This window comes from Mesoplodon bidens, assembly GCF_964165515.1.
Source record: "Mesoplodon bidens genome assembly, chromosome: 8".
NCBI classification, from domain to species: domain Eukaryota; kingdom Metazoa; phylum Chordata; class Mammalia; order Artiodactyla; family Ziphiidae; genus Mesoplodon; species Mesoplodon bidens.
This window is the reverse complement of record NC_138165.1, coordinates 69,781,955-69,803,355: the sequence shown is the minus strand read 5'-3', so window position 1 is coordinate 69,803,355 and position 21,401 is coordinate 69,781,955. Positions and strand designations below refer to the sequence as shown.

General features: G+C 32.4%; 1 protein-coding gene across 3 annotated transcripts in view; it reads right to left on the bottom strand.

The window, feature by feature from the left end:
- The window catches only part of GLS (glutaminase), a gene marked incomplete at its 5' end in the record, with an annotated part of 80,904 nt that overhangs the window by 33,982 nt on the left and 25,521 nt on the right, over positions 1-21,401 (bottom strand). For all 3 annotated transcript variants that reach the window (XM_081243255.1, XM_081243256.1, XM_081243257.1), the window contains 8 exons: positions 400-492; positions 1,511-1,642; positions 3,816-3,992; positions 6,458-6,508; positions 7,091-7,157; positions 10,285-10,343; positions 10,435-10,467; positions 18,182-18,240. In XM_081243255.1, coding sequence (XP_081099381.1) covers positions 400-492; positions 1,511-1,642; positions 3,816-3,992; positions 6,458-6,508; positions 7,091-7,157; positions 10,285-10,343; positions 10,435-10,467; positions 18,182-18,240 — 671 coding nt within the window. The remainder of the gene's footprint in view (positions 1-399; positions 493-1,510; positions 1,643-3,815; positions 3,993-6,457; positions 6,509-7,090; positions 7,158-10,284; positions 10,344-10,434; positions 10,468-18,181; positions 18,241-21,401) is intronic.

The following is a 21,401-nucleotide window of genomic DNA, read 5'->3' as shown; positions in this document are numbered from 1 at the left end:
ATCCACATCAAAATAAACTTCAATTTAAGACTATAACTGACAAATATTAAGGGTAAAAACAGGCTTTCTCTTTATAGCATGTAGCACTTTCCAATTTGTCTTCTTTTAACAGAATCAATTTTTAAAAATATTGCTTAAAATAGCAGAAAAATGGGGGAAGGGAGAAACCCCTGCTCCTAGGCTAACCAGTTCCAATTTAAATAAAACAATAATATTTAATATCTATGTACTATCGGTCCAGGATGATAATGTCAACAATTTTTTCACACTCATTTGTTATTAGTAAAGATATGAGGCCACTAACAAACTAAACTAAGTTTTACTTAAACTGGTGAACCTCATTTTCTCTCTCTTAAAAAAAATTACATAGTAATCTAAATAAGAATTTTGCTTACTTACCCTTTGATCACCACCTTCTCTCCGAGGATCAAGTTTTTTTGCAAAGTGTCTCAAATTATCATAGTTATGGAAATTACACAGAGAAACAAGATCCTATAATTAAACAAAACAGGTATAAGAAACTGGCTAGTCACTGGCTATTGTTTTTTCACATTTTAATAAATTACACTAATACTGTCCAACTTAACTACTATCTCATGGAAAGGACCACTGCATGTTAATAAAGCAGCATGATGCGTCAAGAAGAGAACTGAAATCAGAATAAGAAGACGTGGGTTACAGATCTTGAAAACACTGCTTACTAGCCTGACCCTAGGGCTCCGCCACTCAAATTGTTTAACTGTCGTTTCCTGTAAAATGGGCATTATAATAATAGGCCACATGAAATAATTTTTCTATCAAATAACTATAAAGCTGCACAAAAATATAAAGAAATATTCTGGTTATAATCTATTTTAATCTATAAGGAAACCAATGTCACTCTCTAGTTTTTGTAAAATATGTAAAACTGAAAAATAAATTGGAATTTTAATTGAGAAAGTCTGCCGAAAAAATTATACTTAGTGCAGACTATAGGAAGTAGTAAATGTAAATAAAACCAGAAGATAAAATATTAGCAAGACTTGGGTAACAACAAAAAATACTGAACTAGTTAAGAGTAGTAATAATTTTAAATTGCAGTACTTATGTCCTCAAAAAAAAAAAAAAAGACTTTTAAAGGTAGTTTATGGATAAAGATATTCAACCATGCAGATTAAAGATGACAGTGTAAACTATAATAATCTTTCATTTATGTTGGGATTTAAATGACTTCTCCAAGTTTAGTATCTTTTGCTGAGCTTTCGGAAACTGAAAACTAATTATAACTATGAAAATTAAAATATGAGCATCAAACAAATGTAATTTGTAATTAGTGACGATGATTATATGGGAGCTGTGTGGTGGAGGCAATTTAAAGCTCCTTTATGAACATGTCCATGGCTACCGAGTAACTGACAGACTGGCAATGAGAGTGCCAACAATCAATAAACTCTGGAAATGAGTAAAAAAGTAGAATCATCAGATGGCTCAACTTACATGATCATTATTTTCATTAAGAAAATATGCTTACGTGACAGAAGTGAATTCCCTTAACACTGTTGCCCATCTTGTCCAGGGGAGGAGACCAGCACATCATGCCCATGACATTGGGGACAACTAAAAGAATGCCCCCAGCAACTCCAGATTTTGCAGGAAGACCAACCTGAAAATAATTTGAAAAAAATGGACATTCATGTTAACATTTTAAAATAAGAAAAGTTATGTCCAACAATAAGGGAACTGGTTAAAATATTATGGTATATACATCCATATAGAATTCCAACATGAAAAATGTTGTAGATATGTATTTATCAACATGTTTATAATATAGTAAATGAAAAGAGTTATAAAACAGTTGGGATATATTTAAATATAGGAAAAAATTTGAAAGATATACTCTAAGGAATTAAAGTAGATTACATCTAAATTGTGGGGCTATGCACATTTTTATTTTATTCTTTTTGACTATATTTTCTTATTGGTTTATAATAAACATGTATTGCTTTTAAGTATGAAGTGATTTTCAAAAAATATTTTATGACTAAAACAATGAGAAATTATCTCTTCTTAGAAGATTCTCTATTGTATACTGGCAGGGAAATTCTGAAGAATAGAAATAAGATGGTACTAATTCAAATTAATCCTCTTCAAAACATTTAAGCCTACATTATGTAAAATTTGACAACAATTATGATAAAAGACAAAATTAATGTCATCAGGGCAGTGTTCATTAATGGCTTACTAACCATTCAGACCTCTTACTAGTAAGAAGTAATCTTGCACAAAACAAAACAAAATAATCATCTGAATGGGACCTACCAATTTACAGGGAATACCAGGGACAAAGGAAGGGACGTAATAAGCAAAATCAAAACTCTAAGAAACTGTACAGGAAAAAATGACAAGAAAAAAGAGGTTAAGGGGGAGACTAAAGATTTAAAAAATAATAATAGAGACACAACCAACCACACTGTATGGCCCTTATTTATAACCCAAGTGAAACAAATTGTAAAATAATAATTAAGATAATACAGATAATCTGAATATTGACTAAATATTTTTTAAAATGTATTTTATTGAAGTACAGTTGATTTACAACGTTGTGTTATTTTCTGCTGTGCAGCAAAGTGATTCAATTATACATATATTCTTTTTCATATTCTTTTCCATTATTGACTAAATATTTTGATGATATTAAAGATTAAAATTCTTTTCAGATTTTTATACATAACAATGGTGCTGTGTATTTTTTAGAGTCCTTATCATTTAGAATTACATACTGAACTATGAAAAGGGTGGGGGAAGTAGATGTAATATAGATGAAACAAGATTGGTCATGTATTGATAATTACTGAAGTTGAGCGACGGGTAACTATTTATTTACTTTTATTGAAGTATAGTTAATTTACAATGTTGTGTTAGTTTCAGGTATACAGCAAAGTGATTCAGTTATACATACATATATATTTTTTTTATTTTTTAGATTCTTTTCCCTTATATGTTATTACAAAATATTGAGTAGAGTTCCCTGTGCTATATACAGTAGGTCCTGTTTGTTATCTATTTTAAATATAGTAGTGTGTATATGTTAATCCCAAACTCCTAATTTATGCCTCACCTCCTTCCCCTCTGGTAACCATAAGTTTGTTTTCTATGTCTGTGGATCTATTTCTGTTCTGTATATAACTTTTTCTTATATCATTTTTCTTTTAGATTCCACACATAAGTGATATCATATGATACTTGTCTTTCTCTAACTTTAAATGCATCTATTTTTCTATTTTTAAAATTTTCAAAATAAATTTTTAGGGCATTATGACTAGACTAGACATAGAATGAAACAAGAAAAGTCTATAACATTTCACAAGTGGCAAATGCAAAACAGAGCTTAAAGGAGTATATTTTTGTTAAGTTTTAACTTTAATATACTTTAAGTCCTTTAAAACACCTGTGGCTGTAACCAAAGATGTTAAACATCACAGTTATGCACTCCTGAATTTAAAGAATTCCTGAGGTATGTAATCACCATAATATTAAACATTAGCAACTAAAAGTAAAGTCTGTACTAAGCCTGTACAATGAAATGCCTTAAAAATAAGTGATAAGGTTCTATAAATTAAACTTCAAGTTCTTAAGAACATGTCGTAGACTGCTTAACTCTATTTCTTACCAATTCTGTAACAAATTAACCTTGAAAACAAGCCTCTCTCTCAAAAATTAATGTACAGCTCTAGAAGCAAAGTTCAAACTGTATTTTTTTTTTCAAACTGTATTTTTAAAGGAACTAGTCCAGACTAGTTTCCTGCCAGAGAAATTAAGATTAAACAATTACTTACATGGAAAGCAAACTGCCCCGAGAAATCATACATGCCACAGGAATGCATCAAACTGAGTGTATTTCGAACTGCTTCAGGACTCAGTACTCTTTCACCACTAATTGGGCAGAAGCCACCATTAGCCAATGTTGCCGCCATCACACTAGCTGATTCACAAGTTACTTCAATGGAGCATAGCTAAAAGGAAGAAAAAACTAAATTCTGAAAATTTAGGCTCACATTATTTTTAGTAGTACAGTTGACCTCTAAGATAATCTGTGTCATCTGGTATTTCATACAGATCTGAAATATTTCTTCCAAAGGGATAACTTGATGACATAGAAAGATTTAAATGTGAACAATGTTCTAGCCCCTTTAAGGTTTATCCTAATTTGCCCAGTTTTTCAGTCTTTTAATGGCAGACCTAAGATAGGAAGAGCCAGCTCCTAAGCACTAGGATTTGTAATTGCCTCATGTGATATTAATGTGATATTCAAATTTGCTTAAATAGTAATGCTTTCTGTAGGATAGACAAACATAATTATTTTTAACTCAACAGGGAAAAAAGAGCCGAGATCTATTTTTAAAATAAAGCAACGTTCATTAGTATTATGATAGCTAGCATCTACATGAGAAACTGTTACTTTAAGAAAAAATTTACTGACATCTTGCCTGTAACAAAGCTCAGCATCCCCATACGGCAACATGCAAAGGACTAAAGGAAAAAAATCTAAGACAGTTCTAGCCTACATGCTCTGTGTGCCTAAAACCAAAATGTTATATTTGAAACCATTTATTAACATTCAAATAGTTATTTGATATTGACTATGGGTGCTAGATATACTATAATGAATGAAAAAAGCGAAGTCCAGGTACACTGTAGGGTGAAATTTTTGCATTTCAATATAATCAAAATAATGGAAATAGTTTACCACACCAAACCCAAATTTACCCATAAAACTAAAACAATAAATAAATGCTCTGTTTTACTGTTCACTAACAGTAACCAAAACTGAGAGGAAAGTGGAAGAGAAGGAGAAGGTAGGAAGTAGGAAGAAAAAGACATGACAGTTCTCAACTTATAATTTCCTCTCTCATACCAAGATCTTTAAGAGGCACAAAGGGGGTTGGAAATAGCACTAAGGAACCTAACTAACTGCAGTGAATTTGAAAACTGATTAGGAGCCACTTTCTGACTGACTTCCACTTTTGCCTCTTTATGTTAAAACCCCTTCCCTATTCCTTCAAAACTACAGAATCTACTTATTATATGGACCCACATAGCAAAGACTTATAGTACAGGTGATTTAATTATAAAAGGCTTTCTAAGAGAAGTAAGATTTAAACTCCAATGACCAATTCCTACTTTATAATTAGTATTAACAGAAATTTTGTTTGTCATAAGGTGACACACTTCCAATTTGACAAATCGCAACTTAAGAGTACCCTCCTGGTAGCCTGACAGATGTTCAGTGAGATGCAGCCCTTCTCCAAAAGAGCAAGTACGTTTTCTATGGCTGTCTCTTGATTTTTGCCCTGAAGTATAGAAATTTCACAGTAGATTAGTAGCACCTAAGCTATGACAGCCAAAGTTAAATACGTGTACCAAAGGAAAAGAAACATTAACATATGGAAGAAATCCATATAGGCTAGGGAAAAAATAAGGGACACTGGATAAAAAGTAAATATGACACTGTATTTCATATAACATTTTATAGGTTCAAAGGAATTTCACATACATCTCATGTACTTGTCCAATGTAATGCAGGAAGTTAGGCCAAGCATATGCTACAGATAATGAAACCAGGGTTCAGTAACTGAAACTAAGTCACATGGCTAAAACGTAGCCAGGTTAGACTGATTTTCTATTGATAGTCTGGATTCCCAATTCATAGTTCTTCACAATGGGCAGGTGACAAACTGTGACCTAGACTTCCATCAAATCTACTCATTATCAACTTTCCTTATATATCCTTTACAATTACTAAAAGGTTACCTTAAAAAGTAAAGGCAGGCAATGTAAGGTAAAACAGAAATTAACAGTAATTAATTTTTTACTACGTAGCTTCACATTACAAACTCATCAGAAGCACCAATGGCATTAAATCTGTAAGAATGAATTGAACTGAAAATATGGGGGGAAAGGAGGGATGTCCAGGAAGGCTATCTTGAGTTCTATACCACAGAAGATTATGTAAATGGACCCCTCCCCCACGAATATGGAAAGCTACTCTAACTTTTTAGAAAATCCATTATGTGACATTGTAGAAATGAACTAAACAAACTGAGAAAATGCCACTTTAGAATGCTGAATATGAACCTTCTGATAAAGAAACAAGTAACTCCTTCAAACAAAATTTTAAAACTAAGAAAACAGAGCTCGGTTTATAATAAAGAGAAGCCAATTGCTGGAGCTGTACATTATTTTTCATACTTCTTAAATATAATATTTTTATAGAAAAAAACATTTTCCTGTTACATTCTGAGAGATCACTTTTTAGGAGATACAGACATGAGACTGCCTTTAACAAGGACATTTTTTCGAAAGTCAACGGGAAATGTATTTTCTCTCTGCCTAAAGCCAAGATTTCAGAGACATCTATATTCTGCAAAATGTGACACACCCATTTATGTACATAATTCATACAGTTAAAATAAATTACCTGGAAATAGAAGTCTAATATACCAACCATGTCTGTGCCTTCTGGAAAACACTGAAAAAATAGAAAGGCAATTAAAAATATAGGCACACAGCGAAAAAAAAATGCACACAAGTAAAAGATACATGGAGATTAAATTTAAAATATACACACGTTTCATTCTAATTGAGAACAAAATAGCACACAACCTATAAAAGGGTGCAAACATGAAATAATGAAGAATAAATCAAAATTACACCACATAATTATCTAGATTTCTAGATACTAGTTTAACTGGCAATGATAAACTGATTCATCATTCATGAACCAAGTTATTAGACCAGCCACTTAAAATTTAAAAATCAAGTGTAACCAGCAATAGCCAAGCATTATGCTTTTGAAAAATGGGCCAATCCTTAAGCAAAATTTGCATTACTATAACTAGTCAAATATTTGAATACTACCAAATACAAATTGCTTGAATATTAACACTTTGATGGTATTAACTCAAGAGTGTTTTGCAAAAACCTCTACACCTTAGTCATAGGTAGCTGCTTAAAAGCTATTGTTGAGTTTTATTATACTTCATGTACTTTAATAAAATTTTTTATTTAATAAATAAAAGAATAATTTGAAATAGAAACAGAATTTAAAAACCTTTTTTTCTTTTAAGTAATATCCTATTGCAAAATTTCGATCTCCACTTTCTCTTTCAGACTGAAACCTAAAAGAAAAAAAAACATTTGCTCCATTTATTTACTTTCTGTAAAAGCATGATTGTTCTGTAGGTTAATTTGTATAGCAAAGTGCAGTATAAAGAACACTGACCTAAGAGTCAAGGCTGCTGGGTTCCAGTCCCAGTTCTGTCAACAGGTTAGCTATGTGGCCTTGGGCAAGTCATTTAAGTAACAATTCTTTCTGCCTTAATTTTCTCAGCTGTAAAAGGACTGAAATGAACTAGGTCCTTCCTAGTCTTCATATTTTGTGAATAAAGAAGCTAATTTTTAAATTATCAAATATTCAACTGTTAAAATTTACTACTAATTACAGACTCTACTGACTCCCCCCAAAAGTACACTAAATCGTCAATTCCAACTGAGAGAATCTATGGAAATTTCACTGAGAGAGACATGAAATGGACCTTACAGCATTTGCTGGATTAATAAATTTCTGGGGGAAGCCTAGGAAGTGAAAAATATTATACAGCATGAACAAAGTTATAAAAAACAGGACTTCATTAAAGAATGGCAAATATTCTGATGTATCTCAGAAAACAGTTTCATGGAGAAGAGTGGAGAAATACCAAACCAACAAAGGAGACTAGGACCAAATTATCAAGACTGATAAATGCTAAAAAATGTAATGGCTACTGATTACCTACAAAATGAAAGCTTGAAGGCTTTCAAACAAGTTACCTTATCAGATCTACATTTTAGAAGGATAACTCTGACATCAGTTTGGGAAAAGGGAAAAAGAAAGGATGAATGATATTATTAGAAGACTACTGTAATGAGAGCTATAGGAAGCCTTAACTTAGGTAGTGATGACAGGAATGGAAGGAGCGGTATGATCAAACATGAGAGCAGTGGACAAGTCTTCCGACCTAATAGGAAAGAGGAGAAACGGGGTAAAGTTTGGTACAAAGCCTAGATTTCTAACGTAGTCTACAGAAAGGATGGCAATATCAACTGACATTGGGATCCTTAGGGCAACGAGCAGTTTAGTAAGGAAGAGAATGAGTTTTGATTTAGACAGATTTTATCTGTGGTACATTTGAGAGCTCAACCTATAAGAGTTCAGAAGGGGGACTTCCCTGGTGGCACAGTGGTTAAGAATCCGCCTACCAATGCAGGGGACATGGGTTTGAGCCCTGGTCCAGGAAGATCCCACATGCCGCAGAGCAACTAAGCCCATGCGCCACAATTACTGAGGCTGTGCTCTAGGGCCCGCGAGCCACAACTACTGAAGCCCAAATGCCTAGAGCCCATGCTCCACAACAAGAGAAGCCACCACAGTGAGAAGCCTGCACACTGGAACAAAGAGTAGCCCCTGTTCGCCACAACTAGAGAAAGCCTGCGCGCAGCAACAAAGACCCAACACAGCCAAAAATAAATAAATTTTAAAAAAAAGAGTTCAGAAGGCTGCTGCTAAAAGAGGAACTGTGTGTGACACTCTTCTTATTATTGATCAGGGGCGGACAGCTCCTTCTAACTGCACATTTTAATATTTCTATGGTCGGAAAAAAAATGCTGGATATGGAAAAGTTCTTGGAAATGAACTTGTCATACTTTAAAAAAAATCAATATAGTATAGATAAAGTACTAACAATTCAGCAGTGATCACAGTGCCTACCACATAGTTCTGTTCATCAAACACTGTGTTCAGTACTTACTATCCACTAGATAACAGGAATACAGAAATGAATTGGAAGATACTCTATCCAGGTCTTAAGGAAGTCAGAGTCTAATGGTGATGACGAGGCAAAAAGAGACAGAGAATCATAGAATAATTTCAATAAAATATGGTAATATGAGAGCACAGAAGGAAGGTGAGATGAGATTCATAAAAAACTTCCTGGAAAAGATCCTTAAGCTGATGAATAAAAGCTGGTAAGGCAGACAACGTGAAATACAAAGCATCACCTAGTTTAGTTTTCATGCCAAAACTGCTTAAGCTTTATCTAATCACAAGGAAACAATCAGACCTACTCAAAATAAGGAATGTCTACTACAGCCCATGGGCCAGATGTGGCCCATGCTTTTATAAATAAAGTTTTTTGGAACACAGCCTCATAGTGTTTATTGCTTGCTTTCCTACTGAAACAGTGGAATTGAATAGTTGCCACGGAGAACATATGGCCTCCAAGTACAAAATATTTACTATCTGGTCCTTCACAGAAAAAGTTAATTCCTGTTCTATAAGACAAATGGTTGGTACTCTTCGAAAAAAGCCAGTTAGTAAAATTTTAAAAAGGGTCTATCTAGGGTAGGGGGACTGTTCTATTTTAAAAAGACAAAAAAGACATAACAAACGTTATGCATGACACTGATTTGTTCCTGAAAAAAATAAAGGCCATAAAAGGCATTTATAGGACAGTTGAGGACACTTATATATTGATTAATATATTTTAAAATTAATGTTAATGTTCTTAATAAATGTGCTGCTGGCATTGTGATTATCAAGGAGAATGTCCTTATTCTTAGCATACACATGCTGAGTAATTTAAGGGTGAAGTAGCATGAGGTCTACAAGTTAATTTCAAACAGTTCAGGGAAAAAAAACCCCACATACATGTATATTTACACATATGTACATGTGTATGTATGTAGAGATACACACTTGTTTTAAACTGTCCATCTAAAGAGAGACAGGTTGAGAAAAAGCAAATGAGATAAAATATTAACCAGAAAATATAAGTGAAAGATATCCAGATTTTCATATTTTGTCTTTCAACTTTTCTGTAGATTTGCAAATTTCAAAATAAAAAGTCAGGGTAAAAATCAAGTTAGCCAGGCACAGAGAGATTATGAGAGGTAAGACAGTATTATAGGCAGAGAGAAAATTGAAAAAATGCCAGTCACTTAAGGTAAACTTAGGGTCTCTTCTAATTCTATTATTTCCCACAAGAAGTTTATCAAAACTAGTTAAAGCATTTTAAGTGTCCTCCCTCAGGTAATTTAGAAATCATACATTTCTCTCTAATGACCAAATTCTAATTATTTATTCACTGAAGTATACATACATGGAGTCACAAAACAGTATTTAAAATAAAATTCTATAATCTAGATTTTTAAAATTAATTTCAAGAGATCTGACCTATCATAAAAACCTAAATCATAAATCAGACTCACGTTGCATTACTGAATCCAACGTACTCATTACCAGCCATCTTATTCAAAAACTGCATTACCTATAAACCAAAATTAGAAAGTATTTTTAGTAATCAAAAAAAACAAACATAAAAAATGTAGCATGAAAACTGAATTCTATATTGTACTTACATAGTCAAATTTTTCAGCATTATTCACTCCTTGCTGCAAAGAAATGAGACATAAATATGTTAATATAGGGCCCCACCCCAGTTAAGCTTTAAGTGAATATAATATCAAAATTCCAAACTGCTATCATTATAATTAATATACTGCACATTAGTACTTTTAAATCTAGGAAATACTTCTAAGGTAATTTAATATTTACATAAGCTTTTTTTATATGTTCTTACATTAACACCCATATGTTGAGAATGGATCTGAATTACAAAGGGAATGCTTTATTTTAAGTATAACTTTTCCCAACCCAAAGTTACAGAAGTTTAAATATAAGCTCCTCAAACCCCCTTATCCTTCATAACACCACATAATCTGCTAGAATGTATGTTATTTATTTAATTTCACATTTTAAAAAAACTTAAAATAAAGTTTTACCCTTAGCAAAGAATTAGGTATATATAAATTATGGTTTTCAATTAAGAACAATCTACTTATATTTCTAAAATAAACTTAAACCAGTATCAGAGTTAGAAAATGAGTTATGTTGCAAAGCTATCTTTTACAATTCTAGTATATGTAAACATTCTGGATACATTTTACAAATGTAGAGAAAGCTCTACCTTTAATATCTCACTTGTTACAACAATACTTGAACTAAAAAAATTATATTTCATAGTCTAAAAAAATCAGCTACATTTGTATTTAGCATTATGCCAATTCAGAATATGGAAGATGTATTGTTTCATCACTTCTATTTCTGACATGTTAGCTACTGCAAATGTCAATAGGAAAAACCTATGTAATGTAGATCAGTTCAAGTAGCCAAATGGTTTCATTTTACCTCGGCGAAGTTTACAAAGCAGTAAGTTGTAGATCTGAAATCAAACGTATTAATTGGTGATATGCACCCAAAAGAAACAATACATCTCTAATTTTTAAAACAAGTTTAAAATGAAGTAATTTGACAACTAAAATTGTAAAAACGAAAATTTTTAACTTTACCCTCAAAAAACCCAAAACAATACACTTTAAAATTTTATTTGGTGGGGGGGGAACTTGTACCAGAGTATTATTTAATTGAATAAAGCCAGGTTCATTATCCACTTTACAAGTGGATTAGGATGTGGCTGATAATCTGTGAAATCCTACAAATCAACTTATTTGAGAAAGAATGTGCAATCATATACACAATCAGTAGCTGGAAAGAACACACTATTTCATCAAAATCAGGCATTAACAAAGTTTAAACAAGTTAAGAATAATTTAGCTACAACCATATAGTAATCACTATCTATGTATTTTCTCTAAAGCGTCCTCTGACATATTTTTAAGTTTTCTCTCTTTATAATACACCAGAAATCAAAATGTAGAAATGTAACTCCAAAGCTGTTCAATGAAAAATAATTAAAAGAAGAAATTACCAACTTCATTGAACTGTTGCAGTTGTCAAAATATTCCATAGATCCTAATGCTGTAAAATATGTAACAACATTTAAACCACAAAAACCTTTTTAACCTTTGAAAAAGCACAAAAAAACAACTCTTTTGGAAAAGGATGTCAGCATTTGCATTGGGATGTCACATGGATAATTACTGGTTATACAATTAATCAATGTAAAATAAACAAGTTATATTTGAACTTTCATTCTCTGACCTAAACTGTACCCTATAAAACTAATACAAATGTTCTTTGTTTAGCTGTCATGTTTAATTTTTAAAAAACCAAAAACCATCTCAACTCTTGACTATGGTCACATTCTTGGTCTACTTTGCAGCATACTAAATTAAAGTACAATTAGGTTTTACTTCTATGCTATTTTAAAGAAACAACTGGCATTTATCAATGTCTATCATATAACATTTTGGGTAAGCTACTTGAAATGTGCTGGCAGATTATGTAAATAGGCAAAATAAAATATTTGAATGATTGTGTTGACTCAAGAAAGTCTCTACTCAAAACTTCCCAATTTAAAGGTAAAAGTACTTGCTTAATGTTTCTTCTTATTATCTACCTAGAAAGAGCATTTAATTGAAATCAATAAAATATATTCCCCCCTGTAATCTCTTGGAAAGATTTCATGTACCCCAGGGATATGTGGGATTTAGTAATCATTATCAGATGTCACATCATTTTAATTTTGAAAAATTTACAGTATAAAGTTTATGTGCAAAGATATTAGAAAAAAACACACATACACATACCAAACAACCTAGAGTAAATGCCCCCAGCCCCTGCACCGCCCTGCCAAAGCAAAAACACAAACTGTTAAAAAAAAAAATCATCATTTCTCCAGTAGTGAGGTACAGAGGGGTGAAGGAACAGATGTTATGAAAACTGAAGCCAGGAATAGGTAGATGGGGGATGGTTATACTTTTCTGTTTATTTTGTGAATGTTTGAAATTTTTCATACAAAATTAAAGGAAAAATGTTTATTTGCTAATAATTTTGCACAGTAATTACAAAACTGTTCCTTTAGAATATTTTCTTCTTTTTTGAAATAGTAAATGATTTTTAATTAGTTCATGTATCAGTGGATATTTTCTATTGCTAGTATAGAAGTTTAAATTCTCTTACTATTCTAAATTTTTACAGATGTACAAGTTGAGAAATCCTGCTGACAATAGGTGAGTAGATGGAAATAGGAAAGACTTTGTTATGGCAATGTACACAATCCTTTACACATTTATCTCATTACATACAAAGGTCACACGGCAAAATATACCCTCAAAAATTACACTTAATGCTCTCATTAACTAACAACTTGATCAGATCCTCTTTCCATTTTGTTGAAACCAAAAATCTGGAAACAACCTGGTATATTAAGATTTGTTCCCAGTCACTACAGTGATTACAGTGATTCACATCCTCAATACCATGACCACAATATTTCAAAATGTTCTCTTTTGATGGTGCCCAAGACGTTTTTACAACCTGAAGCAGTGCACCACAGTAAAATTTAGGACATGAGAAGCATATACGTTTTGGAAAATGGGAGGAAACCTAGACCAAAGGCAGGTTAATTTTAAGAAAGGCACATATGCAAACAGATTTAGAAACTGATAGTCTTAAAACTATCAATGCCTCTTTATCTCTTGGAAAAATATTCCCATGCCCAGGGATATGTTTATTTCAGTTTTAAGTCACTGCACAAGTATTATTAGATATCACATTATTTTAATCTTAAAATTACAGTACTTTATATTAAGTATGGTAGGAAAACTTAAAGATAAACTGGACAAAATACAGTTACCAAAATTTCTAACCCATTTACCACATGACTTTTAAAAAGCAAACCATGTGGTTTGTTTGAAAAGGTTAGTAATCAGACCTTGAGATTAGAAAATTATACAAATTTATTTTTCTATAAGCATATCTATCAAGTTAAAGAATTTACATACCTTTGAGGAAAACTTTTATGAATGAAAATTTGATAAAGAAGCACTGAGTTTTAACACTGGCTATTAAAAGAATTAATAAGTATACTGGAGTAGTTTTATAACCTTTTTATACAATATACTCATGAACTGAATCATGTATTATACATCACAACACAGGTGAAAATATCACTATTAACAGGGACATGTGCCAATAAATTTAATATTAATGACTAATTTAAAGTCAATGCATTAATCACAGTTATTTTGTAAGTAAATCACTTGATTCCATTCATAAAGTATGGAGGTGTAGAAGCAAATTGAAAATTAGAAATCATAGAGGAAAAAGGTATAGAAGAAAGAGGCAAAAAGAGGTAACTAACAATGATTTTACAAAACACTTGGTTTAACCTCTCCAAAGAAAATGCTTTAAAGCTAAATAATACGTGAGAATTAATATAAATATTACAGGTGAAAAATGTTCTAAATCTAGTATTTTCATAGATTAGCCCTAAAAATAAAGTAACAAAAAAGGGTATTCTGTTGACAAATTACCCGCCTTTTGAGAAAAAAAACCCTCAAGCACATCAACTGATATGATCATGAAGAACTGATATAATCATGAAGTAAATAAGCCAATATAATCCTTTCTTATGAATGTTACCAAGTTCAAGGCATCATTCATTGCTCCCCAGAGCCACAAACTGCCTTAAAATGTGGCTTATAAGCATGTGTAACAGGTGATTGCTAACATAACCAAACTGAACATTACACACATATTAACTAAATTTGTCTTGATTTTTTAAAGGAGCATGATTAAATTATTTTTTTTAAAGATAGGAAAAAACCTCCAATATTTTAAATTCAAAAATACTTCTGATTAAAAAAAAAAATCAAGTCCTTCAAATGACAAAAACCAGAAACTACCATCAGAATAGACACAAACATAGAAGACAATGTGACTTACTCTTTATCTTAAAATTAAAAAGAGAAGTGTGACAATTATAATATGTTGTCCTCATTTTTCCACTCCAGCCCTCAAGTTATCAGAAGATCTTAACTTTTAAACTGAAACTAGGTGAGATTAAAAAATTAGGTAAGGATGCTGCTATTTCGTCCAGAGTAACTGTGCTTTCAAATTTATTTTTACTCTTTCCTTTAAATCAAGCAACCACATTATCATCATCAAATAAAATCAACTGCAGCAAAAAGTATTCCTTTAAGTTTAGCAGCTACCACAGAGAAAGAGAGAGGAAGTATAGTACCTTCGTGGTTTTTTAAATTATGTGCCTTTTAAGTACAAAAATGACATTTGTTTTTATGAAGGTATTTACCTATATAGTGTTTAAAATTTTAAATACTGGAGTTTTCCTACAAGTTTAGTAGTTAAGAAGTTATGCAACAGGTTCCTTCTGTCCAAACTCTCCTTTTTTACATAATCTGCTAATCCTTTTGAACATTTGCTCTGCCTCTTCCCCCACTTTCCTGAGGACCACCACCAATCCTACAAAATTATGAAATAAAGAGTCTTACTAAAGATTCTAGTAATTTGTGTGTGGGGGGGAGGGGGAATAACATGAGGGGAATGTTTTAATAGGTCATAATAAAGTTCTGAATTTTGAAAGAAAAAATAGGCTTAAGGTCATCAGCTAAAAGCTAAAAAACAGAATTCACATCTAATAGCCATGGTAAAATGGCCACACTTTGGGTACTCAAAGCGCAAGCTCCTTGAGAAGAAGCCTAGTTCCTTATGGATAGCTAGCACTGACTAATGTCCAAAGAATGACTGTATACACTCACTGAATATTAGATTGACTTTTAATCCAATAACTGGTATCTTCTGTAAAAGTTAAATTAGGACAATTTATATTGCCTTTTGGACAATATAACTATGCTAGGTAAAGACAAAATGTCATCAAGAGAAATAGCAAACATCTACATTAAAAATGGTAGACTGAATTTGAATGATTAGCAAACAGAAAATTGGGAGACTTAGCTCAAGACCAACTCTACTGCTGTTAGAACCTATCCAGTCTGTTTCCTCATCCTATCTATTTACAGAGTAAGAAGGCTGAACTTGAAAACTCCTTCAGCCATGGTTTTATTACCTCAATTTCAACTACCAATCCATCAATATTATGTGATCATATAATCTGCAGAGATCACAGATAGGTATTTATAAAAGTTTTGAATTCTTTTTTAGAAAGTCCAAGGAAAGTATTACATTCTGGGACAGTCAGTTTTACACAGAGGTATGTCAAGCTTATCCCTTCAAGATTTAGATGAACTTCATTAAAAAAAAAAAAAAAAAAAAAAAAAAAACCCAAACCAAAAAAACTCCCATAATTTGTGAAACAACTTCTAAAAATAAAACAAAAAAGGTCAAAGAAACTGACCTTAAATATGAACCATATCCCAAAGCCTCATTTCCAACTGTCAGTAAATTTACAATTTTTCTAAATTTAAAAACACTGATCAAATTTGTAAATACAAGATGACTTAGTTAAATGTTTGCACAGTTGGATGCAACCACACTTATGCTGTGTATGTGTGTTTTTTTAACTGTTTCTGAGTACTCATATTAATGTTGCTCATTGTATAGTTTATGGCTTGTGACTAAACATCATATCATGATGTGAAATGACCAGACATGCATTTCCCACATGCAGCATTTCAGTGTAGTATATTAAGCCCATGAATCATTAAACAAAAGATGTTTAACTGCATGCAGTTAAGCAAGACTTCTGTTAATCATTTACATATGCCCTTTCTTGAAAATACTATTGGTGTGCTATGTTAATCTTTTTCCAGTGTACGAGCTCTTAAACTGAGATCCATGGGTCTGTGAATTCCCTACAGTTTATATAAAATCATGGTATGTGAACATTTTTTCTGGGAAGACCCAAAAAAGGTTCAGAACCATTCTAGTGGTTTTCTCATCAAGCACGAATACACACATTTTATTATCATAACTTTCTTTACCTCTAACTTACTTGTTCAAATCTGAACAATTATTAATGAGACTTTTCTCTCATCACAGTATTTACTGAATTTCATTGTAAGGGTCCATTTACTGGTGTATACCCCACATTATACTGTAAGTTGTGGCATGACTGTGCCTAGTACATATTCATATTATTATTTTCTATAATAAACAGTAGTTTCTTTCACCTCAAACTGACAATTTTTCTCTTACGTAAAACAGTGACAACTAGATTATAGTGGGCAAACTGAAAATTTTCATAGCCTAAAATTAGTTACATTAAAAAATAATACTTGTCTATAATATCTCCATCACTAGAGTTACAAGGATTAAGTGGGCCAGTGCTTATGAAGCATTTGCTCTAAAATAACAACATATATATTCTTAGATAGTACTCTTCTATTGTAAAGGCTTTTCTCATGAATGAAGAAAAAAATTCATTAAAGTTAAGAGAGGATTTCTAGCATACAAATTAGACGAATTTTTATTAACTGGGCCAAGGGTATAATTTATATTCAAACATTCCTTGTGTAACCAGGGTATCCCATCTTCAGAAATGCATCTACAAAGGCACATAGCTATGTTTTTTTCAAGCATGGAATAGATGTGCACAGATTTACTGAAGAAAGCATATAAATGTTCCAAACACAAATGAAATATAATTGAATACCAATGAAACTTATAATTAGAAATTAAAATCTAAGCAGTATCACAGAATAGAACCATTTTCAAAAACTTATTTCAATACATTAGTGTTTCCAATTATTAAGGCAAACTAGACACTTAACAAAAGAAACAAAACACACCATGTAAACCAAAAAGTAGGAAAATAATATAACTTAATAACTGGAATAAGTCTTATTTAGTTATTACATGATTCAAGTAAAACAAATGAAACAAGTTCAAATGAAAATTGTGATTACAGCTCATGAAAGTATAAAGGACTTGAGAACAGTCAAGAGTAAATGTACTTTGTTTTAACACAAAGTACCAGAACATTTGTCCCTACATATGCTGATGACAAACATCAAACAGTAACATGCTGTTACTTCTGTTTACATCTGTTCATTCTAGAAGAGCCAAAAAAAAGAGAAAGAAAAAAATATTAAAACTTTAAGAAGAAAAACTTCTGTGACTACTGTTCAGAAGAGACTTCTTTTTGAATTTTTGCCAGATCTTCAGGTCAAGAGTAACTGTTGGAATTTATAATGTCATCTGTTTTTAATTTTGTCCTTGAAATTACATGATTTATTTTGAAATAAATAAAAATCCTAACCTTATGCCATACCATTAATTTAACACCAAAAGAAAACTTTTCACATTTCTACATAAATAAGATTCCTCTTTATGCCTTAGTATTTAAAATTTTTACTGGATTAAAAGGAAATGTCAACATTTTACCTTTATTAATGAAGTCACAACAATTGCTCCAGCATTTACCATAGGATTGTGTGGTTTATCTGAAAATATAAAAGCAATAGCATTACTTTAAGTAGCTGATATAATTTTCTGTGATGCACAGGTACTTCCCATGAACATACATCTATTTTCTTTATGTAAGCCATTGTTACAGTTCTTTTTGGGGGTCGGGGGTGGAGAGTGGAGGAGTGCATTAAAGTCAGTTACACATCAAACCAGTAACACACTTCTAAGAAGCTGCTATAATTATACAGGCAAACAAAGATTCAGGTACAGAAAGACAGTGAATAGTGCTATAAGAGCACATCCAAATTTCCTAACTCTGCCATTTGATCCTGGGCAAGTAACTGAACTTCACTGTGCCTCAATTTTCCCATCTGTAAACTGGGAGTAATAACAGCACCAATACCTCAGCAAGTCATAATACTTCAATGAATTAAAAAACATGAAATGCTTTGGCACAGCACTAAGCAATCAAATAATATTATTATTAAAAATCACCTTGGAAAAAGCATATCTAGTGTGGACCCAATTTTCCTTTTTTAAAGTATTTTATGTTTATGTATATACATATATATATGCAGAAAATGAAAACAGGTGATACACATAGGATAAAAAGATTACAGGGTATTTAAGTTGTATTCAGCATGCCTTCTATATTTCCTGACAATAAGGATGTATTTCTTGTATAATTACAAAATTACTTAAAATTTAAGTTCATCCAAAATCCTACCTCTTCTAATTCTTACAACAAATAGAATTTCAAATCTCAGCTGATTATACTGTCACTCATAGCACAGCACAAATGCCAAACACAAAACTCTTAGGGCTCTGAAAACATTTATTTGAAACCATAATTCCTAATCTGTTTGTGGTAGTAATTTACTTCTTTGGGAACAAGTTCTTATCTAACTTGACACATCTAGCAGAATTCATAAGTTATTGCTACATTATTAGTCTCCTTGAATTTTAAGCAAGCTACCTTCTGTGAGATGAGTCTACAGCTAAACAAGGAAATTCTTCAACTGTTGAAGAGTTACTATATGACCCAGCAATTCCACTCTCAGGTATGTAACGAAGAGAAATAAAAACATGTGTATACAAAAACTTGTACACAAATGTTCTCAGCAGTATTACTGATAATTGTCAAAAAGTGAAAAATAACCCACAACCCAAACATCCTGCCAAATGGTGAATGGGTAAACAAAATGTGGTACTATTATCCAAACAATGGAATATTATCCAGCAATAAAAAAATGAAGTATTGACATAAGCCACAACATGAAAGCACCTTGAAAACATTATGCTTAGTAAAACAGGCCAGTCATAAAGATCAAATATAATGACTCCATTTATATAAAGACCAAATATAATGATTCTGTTTATATGAAATGTCCAGAACAGGCAAATCCATAGAGACGGAAAGTAGATTACTAGTTTCCATGGGTAGAATAGAAATAGGTATTGACTACTAATATCCCTAATACCTAGGGTATCTTTTGGGAGTGATAGGTGTCCCCAGGGCTTCCCTGGTGGCGCAGTGGGTGAGAGTCCGCCTGCCAACGCAGGGGACACGGGTTCGTGCCCCTGTCTGGGAAGATCCCACGTGCCGTGGAGCGGCTGGGCCCGTGAGCCATGGCCGCTGAGCCTGCGCGTCCGGAGCCTGTACTCCGCAACGGGAGAGGCCACAACAGTGAGAGGCCCGCATACTGAGAAAAAAAAAAAAAAAAAGAAAAAAAAAAAAGTGTCCCCAAATTGACTGTGGTCATGGTTGTACAACTCTATGAATATACTAAAAGCCATTAAATTGTACATTTTGAATGAGTAAATTATGTAGTAGGTAAATTATATTTCAATAAAACTGTTAAAAATGTTTAATTAAAAAAATCAATAATGACAAAAAATTGGGTAACTTAACAGTACACCATTTTCCTCAATATAAGATCAACAATATGATTTACTAGCTAGCTATGCTTTAAATAGTGTACATTTTGGGTTACCCATGATAATGACAAGTTCCAAAAGTTAAAATAAAACAGTACAGGTATACTATTTAAATAGTACAGTCAGGATTTCACCTATTTCAAATTATGCTAAGGGAAGTCTGCTTTCTTTGAGATCACACAAAATGACAGTAACAGTTGTCACAGAAAAATACTACGCAACAAAAGGGAAGCCAAGAAACAAAAAATTTCCAGTATTATCTATGTAAAAGAAAAACCAAATGCAGACACAGAAATCAAAATATGGAAATCAGGGGCTTCCCTGGTGGCGCAGTGGTTGAGAGTCTGCCTGCCGATGCAGGGGACATGGGTTCGTGCCCCGGTCCGCGAGGACCCCACATGCCACGGAGCGGCTGGGCCCATGAGCCATGGCCGCTGAGCCTGTGCGTCTGGAGCCTGTGCTCCGCAACTGGAGAGGCCACAACAGTGAGAGGCCCGCGTACCGCAAAAAAAAAAAAAAAAAAAAAAAATTGGAAATCAGGCTGTGCTAAATTAGTTTACACTCGTATTTGTGTATATTCATGCATCTGTCCTTTCATTTTTTTTTTTTTTGGACGTTATCAGGTTTAGACTCTAGGGCCCTAGGAGGTAGCTAATGTGTGTATTCCAAATGGTACCACATAAACGTGGGCATTTACTATTTTCTAAATCATAAATATTCAGCAAATACTACATAAGCTACATTTAAGATCTTCCGAGAACACTAAAGCATTTCACGGCATGACAGAGCAATTTTCAGATGTAAGCACTGCTCACTCTGACTTTGGCTCAAAAGCCAGACATCTGAACACTTGGAAATACACCAGAGATATTAAAACACCAGCTTTACTGCATTATAAAACCTCAGTCTAAAAGTGGAAATCTCCTTTTCCACTCTGCTCTGCCATAGTCAGAAGGAAAGAACTGAAGGGTTCAGTTTAGAATTTTTAATTTAAAAAGAATTATGACAACAGAAATAACATAAGCTAATTAATAAAGGCTACTATCTGAAGTAATGACATATATTAGCTTAGTATGACAAAATGGACATATGAAATTTTGGGGCATGTTTTTAACTAGAATGCAAAAAATTGATTAATTTTTAACAAATATTTATTCTAAGGGAATAAAACAAGCAAAAAATGCTTCCATATTATACCAGAAAAAGCTTTTCAAACTAAGTATATGAACCTTACAAAGATGTGGTTCATGACTGAGGC